The sequence below is a fragment of the Pundamilia nyererei genome, unplaced genomic scaffold (assembly GCF_000239375.1).
Source record: "Pundamilia nyererei isolate P.nyererei 1_Seehausen unplaced genomic scaffold, PunNye1.0 scaffold00017, whole genome shotgun sequence".
In the NCBI taxonomy this organism is placed as follows: domain Eukaryota; kingdom Metazoa; phylum Chordata; class Actinopteri; order Cichliformes; family Cichlidae; genus Pundamilia; species Pundamilia nyererei.
Genome location: NW_005187418.1, coordinates 3,128,623 through 3,135,114, shown reverse-complemented (window position 1 = coordinate 3,135,114; position 6,492 = coordinate 3,128,623). Strand labels below are relative to the sequence as shown.

General features: G+C 40.7%; 1 protein-coding gene and 1 long non-coding RNA gene across 6 annotated transcripts in view; one reads left to right on the top strand and one right to left on the bottom strand.

The window, feature by feature from the left end:
* LOC102192177 (uncharacterized) overlaps nucleotides 1–106 on the bottom strand; it is a 76,400-nt gene extending 76,294 nt beyond the window's left edge. For both annotated transcript variants that reach the window (XR_001290288.1, XR_001290289.1), the window contains exon 1: nucleotides 44–106. This is a non-coding gene — a long non-coding RNA (uncharacterized LOC102192177). The remainder of the gene's footprint in view (nucleotides 1–43) is intronic.
* Nucleotides 107–252: 146 nt separating this feature from the next.
* The window catches only part of dusp3a (dual specificity phosphatase 3a), a 23,099-nt gene continuing 16,859 nt past the window's right edge, over nucleotides 253–6,492 (top strand). For all 4 annotated transcript variants that reach the window (XR_311525.2, XR_311524.2, XR_311523.2 and 1 more), the window contains exon 1: nucleotides 253–463. Coding sequence is in view for 1 of the 4 variants with exons in the window: in XM_005725823.2 (XP_005725880.1) it covers nucleotides 273–463 (191 nt within the window). In the remaining 3 variants the exon portion in view is untranslated. The remainder of the gene's footprint in view (nucleotides 464–6,492) is intronic.

The window sequence follows — 6,492 nt, the reverse complement described above, 5'->3', positions numbered from 1 at the left end:
AATCAGTTTTTAGGTTTTTCATTCAAAGACATGTATCTTTTACTTTGAAAGTGTGACCGGAAGTCCGTCTGAAAGCTGCTTCGCACTTGTCGCCGACGAAGTGTGAAGCTGTAGAGCTCGCGCCTCTTCAGACTCAGACACCTTGGAGACAAGAAGACAGCGCGAGCACGACTCACACGCGGACGTATAAAATGCTGTTGAACAACGAAACCAGTCTGACGAGTCGGGCTCTGGCTAAATTCTAACATTACTCTGCGAGCAGAAGAAGAGCCATGAAGAAACACCTGAGTCCTACGAAACAGCATCAACAGCCGCAGCCGCCACCACCGGCTGAAGTCCCGGTTCCAGCCTGCGAGGTGACCGTCCAGCAACTCAACGAGCTCCTGTCCGACGGCAACGGCTTTTATAGCCTACCGACACAGCACTTCAACGAGGTCTTTCCCAGGATATACATCGGTAACGCGTGAGTCATTCACCATTGAATCTAACACGTGATGCCGTTGTGACACTGACAGGTAGGGCAGCGTGTATTTCAGAGACACTCCCTACACATACTCCGACCAGACGCGACCATGACAACGGTGTCGCATGTCGGTTAGCACGCGCGCACGAGCGGTGGTCCTCCGCTGTCATCATCATGGAGGAAGCGACAGGCGGTTGTTGACAACAGATAACCCCGAAATACTAGCCTGATTTCAGGGAGAAGTCATTAGCCAGACAGTTGATTAACAGATAACACTGCAATATCACGACTATCTGTCAATATATAATATTATTGTTATTATTGTTATTATTATTACAAATCTACGTGTGATCCTCTTTACCTTTAAAGCAGAGGAAACCAACGAATTCAGAACACGAAGGACGAAACTAAAGAGGTGTTTTTACTCAATGAACCCCTCTCTGTCATTAGTATCATTGCCATGTCTTCATCAAGCCGCTCCCCTTTCAGTCCTGCTGGGCTGCAGGAACACAGCAACCGTCACCACTCTTCCCCCACCCCCCATCTTTCATTTATTATATGAAAAGAAGAAAAACATTTTCTCGCAGAGCAAATTGTGGAAAAAAAGAGATGTGAATTGTTAGTCTAAATTGTGAAGATGCTCTTTAGACAGGAATAAACAGGAATCTAGTCAATTCATGTCATATATAAGTTAATTCAGCAGTGTCAAACACATTTTATCTCTTCCTATTAAAAAGGATTTCTTGCTCCCCACCATAACCAAGTGTTTGCTCATATGTCATTGTGTGATCTTTTGGAAACTCCTGCATATCTCTTTAGGCTGGCGCTATGTTAATAAAATTATATTGCATTAATTCCTTTGTTTACTTATAATGTTAACAAGTACACTCACCTAAGGCAAATGGAAACTGCAAATGACTGCAGCTAAGATACTAAAAGGAGGTCATGTGTCACATTCCTTGCAGAAAATGAATTCATATTTAATATTTTTCCTGCCAGGTAACTAATTAATCAGGTAATCTCCCATCTCTGTAAAGAAATGTGACGTATATATGTGTCTTTCTCACAAAACACAACACAAAATTATTTGCAAATACAAATCTGTGCATTAAATAGTTGATTGTAAACATCTATTGGAAAACGTCTAAGACTGAACACAGGCACAAACCAGACCAGTGCTTTCTTTGTGCATAATCAAATCATGGAACAAAGGTAATAGAATTAACTTAATAGCAGCAGTATGGTTTTTTTTAAAAATTTATTTCTTCCTGTAAGAGATGCTGTGCACACACACACACACAGACCCACACATGCAGCGTATATGGAGTATAATGTATATTTGTTTATTAAACAGTTCTGCAGCTGAACCATAAATCCATGGTTGTTTGTTGACTTGGGGCTATTGGCTTTGTAATGAACATGCTGACTGTTTAGGAATTTACTACCCAGTGTTCCAGTAAAGCCAGTTCAGATTGTGTATGAGATGTACTGTAAAATCTTCCCACTGAACCTAGAGATAAACAGAGACGGTCCTCGTCTCACTACTGGTATTGCTATTTTGGGCTTTTTCTTTGCCTGTAATAGCTCTTTTACAATACACGCATCGCAGCTCTGAACTTTTCCAGACCTTATTCGACACAGCTGCATGTGGGGCTGTTGAATTTACATTAATGTGTTTTAATCTGCCAGTTCTTTACTACAAATGTAAGTTATAGTCTGGTGAATTTAAAATGAATGCGTAGAAATCATCTATTTTATATCTTACATGCTCTATCCTAAGAGCTCCCTTGCCTAAACCATAGTATTTCCAGTAGTGATAAAGTGGACTGTCTCCTACTGTGTGCTGCATGTGAGAAAAAGCAATATCAGAATCCTGAACTGATTCTTGCCAGTTGCATATGCATAGTTTATGAATATTTTATGCACAAATCTGTGATTCCCCAATGTTTTCTTACCTGATTTGGTTGTTTGCATGCTGTGAGGCAGTTATTAATACTATAACATCTCCTGTGGCAAAATTTTTATTTATTTACCAATAAAGCATTGTTACCTAGCAAGAAGTTCCTGAGTTCAATTACACCACCAGGCCTGGGTCTTTCTCTGTGGAGTTTGCATGTTCTCCCCATGTTTGCTTGGGTTCTCTCCGGATACTCTGGCTTCCTCCCACAGTCCAAAGACATGTAGTTAGTGAGATTGGGTTAATTGGTAACTCTAAATTGCCCATAGGTGTGAATGTGAGTGCGAATGGTTGTCTCGCTATGTGTTAGCCCTGCAACATAGTGGTGACGTGTTCAGGGTGTACCCCGCCTCTTGCCCTAAGACAGCTGGGATAGGCTCCAGCCCCCTGTGACCCTGACAAGGATAAGCGGAAGAGGATGAATGGATGGATGGATGAATTAATTGGTTAGCACCATCAACAAGGAGGTCCTGGGTTTGAATCCACCTGAACAGAAAGCTGGAACCTTTCTGTGTAAGGTTTGCATGCTCTCCCTCTGCATGTGTGGATTTTCTCCAGTACCTCTGTAATTTGAAATTGGCTGTAGGCGTGAATTAGGGTTGGGCGATATGTAAAAAATTTTCCAACCGGCAATCGTCAGTCCAGTAATCGACAATGGGCAATATATTCGCGCATGCGCAGACTTGATGGGCGGAGCAATGTAATCATGGGAGGACTGATTTGCGCGTTTACAACACAGAAGAAGTCCAAACATGGACGAATTAATTTCCCAAAAAATTAGGGCTGTCAGCATTAAGGCGTTAATGCAGCATTAACGCGGCTATCACGATTAACGCAATCAATTTTTTTAACGTGCTCAACCCATCTGGAGCGCAGAACAAACAAACTTTGGATAAAATGCCCGAAATACGTTGACAGAGACATTTCAGAGATTCTGACTCAGTCTGCGCTCCAGATGTTAATTGTTAATTGCATTAGTCGTGATGACGGCGGGTTAACGCTGACCGCACTAAAAAAAATTATGAAGTCGCCAATTTGGGATTTCTTTGGCTTTAAACCAGATGAAAGAAGTAAACCTAAGGATCTAACCAAAGTGGAGTGCCGCTTGTGCAGACGTACACTGTGAGCAAAGGACTCTAAACACGACTAACTTGCATGGACATGTACATGTCCGCCATCCGCCTGAGTATGCTAGGCTATCACCAGCTTCTGCAGGTCCATCAACAAGCATTTGGGTGCACTCTGAGGAGGGTGCATTTGCTTGAAGATAAAAGAGGGTGCTGTTAAAACAGCGCTACTATTTTTTTCTGTTTGACTGCTTCTATTAGCTCCATCATTATTAGCAAAGTTACTCTTAAACACCTTACTGTTGTTACTCTTATTCCTCGACTGGTTGGTGAGTGGTTGCTGGCAGTCTCTAGGTGAAACTGGTCACAATAATGGTCCTTTGGTCATTACCAGATTGCCACAGTTTTGTGTAGTTTGCATGGAAAAGTGGGGTAATTTGCAAAAAACCTCTTTATGTGTTTAAAGTGTAATTTTGTTGCTATTAAAGAAACAAATTTAGTTTCTTTTGCATATATTTTGCTGTGTGGTAATGTATACCAGCTTTTACAGAGCAGCTCTTAATGCCACCTTTATGGATTTGTGGTAGAGAGAACAGATTCAGGGATGCCTCAAAGAAACTTGTGGGTTCAATCACTGCCAGTAGAGTGGTGGAGGAGCCGAGCCGGACAGAATACAAGCACATTACTGTAGCTCAGTGCTACAACACAATCAATCTGGATGTGCCAATCTGTCCGGCCAAGTCTCCAAACAAAGTGCTGGCAGACCTGCGCTCTGCTGAAGCTGATCAGAGAAAACTATCAGCATGAAAGAGCGACTCTAAAGTGCTCTCAGCTTTATGATTTCTTTTGTCGAAGAGATTTTGATGTCTGATGAACAAACTAGGTTTGAGTTTTCGGTGGGGGGTAATTACTGAGCTATTTTATTTTAAAGCATATCTTAGAGCTTAGAAAAGCTTGAAAGGACAGTGTAACATAATGTGATATTACACATATCTCAGGCAGGGAGAGGTGGTATTGATTGTTGATTAAAGGCTGTGCCTTGTCCACAGTTTCCACCTCTGGGACCCAGTAATCCTCCCTGCTCATCTCATTAGTTGTACCTTGTTATAAATCAAATTATGTAGCTGGCCGGTAGAAATCCATTGGATGAAAACCAGTGCATCTATTAACACAAGACTAGCATGTGGTGCATCTCGCATATGCGTTTTTTACGGCGCTCGACTTAAATTAGAAAGAGATCTGTCCTTGAAAATGTTCATTAAACGTTCTTATCATAGGTACCCTCAGGAATTGGACCCATTAACCATTTTTAGGTTTTGATATACAGTTGCCTGTCAGATTTTAATTTTTTTAGGTCAAGACACAGTTTCATTTACATAATAACTGTTCATTTAAGATATACAGTAGTCACTCATGCTGACATTTGATGGGAAAATGTACAGCATTGCTTTCCCTTCTTTATTTTCATTTAATAGAAAAATCAGGGATACTTATACAGCTGCCAAAAAACATCCCATTTTCGTACTCTGTAAGGATTTAACATTTTCAACAGACCATTAAATTGTAAGTTCATATTTTTTTTGTACATACATACATTCGCTCATTGTGCATCACTTTAAAGCTCACAGCTAGTCGCTTGGTTTCCTACTTAACCCTCTAACTTATTTATTACCTGTTCATTTGTCAATTAACAGTATTCCTCACTCTCATTGGTAGTTGCATTCAATTCTCAGATTCCGCCCACTTCACAATCACAAGAAATTATTTTGCCTGTAGTTACCTGCCAATTGCCCATTAATACAAGTTTTCTTAGTCTTTGAACTCAACTGGAGTGACAGTTCTTTCCTACGTTGGTGTTTCGACCACACATCTGCATTTGTTGAGTCTTTCTGCTGATTTATTCAGTTCTTTCACTTAAAATAATGTATATAGCAGACACTCAGTAAAAGTTTAAAGTCACTAATTCAATAAACAAGATGTTGACTAGAGCAGCACTTGTGTTTATTGAACTAGTCAATGTTTGCATCCATAAATGGATTATGAGTCTACTTTGCCAGCTTGCAATGTTTTCAGTTCAGTTGTAGTCAGCACTCTTAAACCACAGTGTGCAGCTCAGGGACTTAAGGTGTGGTTGTTTGCTTTGAGAAACGCTCTGGCTCTTTGTGAAGCTGGTCTTTAATAATGGATGTGTTGGGACTGCAGATCCCAGGGTAAGGAGGCCGGGACAGGCCCGGCAAATAGGAAGGAAGCCATCGGCTGTGAACCCAGTTGAACCTACTGTGCCTCTGCATTGTGTTGTGTAGAAGTACAGTATAGGCCTTTACACACTACTACCCTTTACACACAAAGAGATACGCATGCCTACGCTTTACTTGCTTCACTTTTTTTTTGCATTGAAGTGCTCATAGTGTGCATGCATATTGAATCATTTATGAGCACTAGCTTAGTCTAAATATACACAGACTTTTTGTGAATGAAATGAAGATATTATTAATGTGTAGCCTGGATTTCTGAATCTCTGCCCTGTAGCTACGATGCTAGCAGACAGGCTGCTTCATCCGTCCTCCTTTGGTTGCAAAGTAACATTGTAGCAGAATTTCTTGTTAGGTATTGCAGAGAGGGTTTTGCAGCCTCCACCTCTAGGGAGCTGCCCAGGGTCACCTCACCTTGCCTCCAGGCTCACGTTGACGTTAAGCCTGTATAGTAAAGCTTTGTCAGAGTGAACGATTTACAGATTCGTGAAAATGGTTTTAAAATAAAAAACAATACATATATAAACTTATATCATGAATAGTATTTGTAAGGCAGGCTACGAGGTCATTATTGATCTTAATTAAATGATCTTGATAAAACTGTCACTCTTAGCATAAGTGTATGCAAATAAAACTGCAGATATATGAACAAAAAACGTTATAAACAACACATACCAAGGCAGAATTATTACTCACAAAGTTTAATCTGTGGAGAATTGACTGGTGCCTTTATTTCTGGATTTCTCAGAGTCT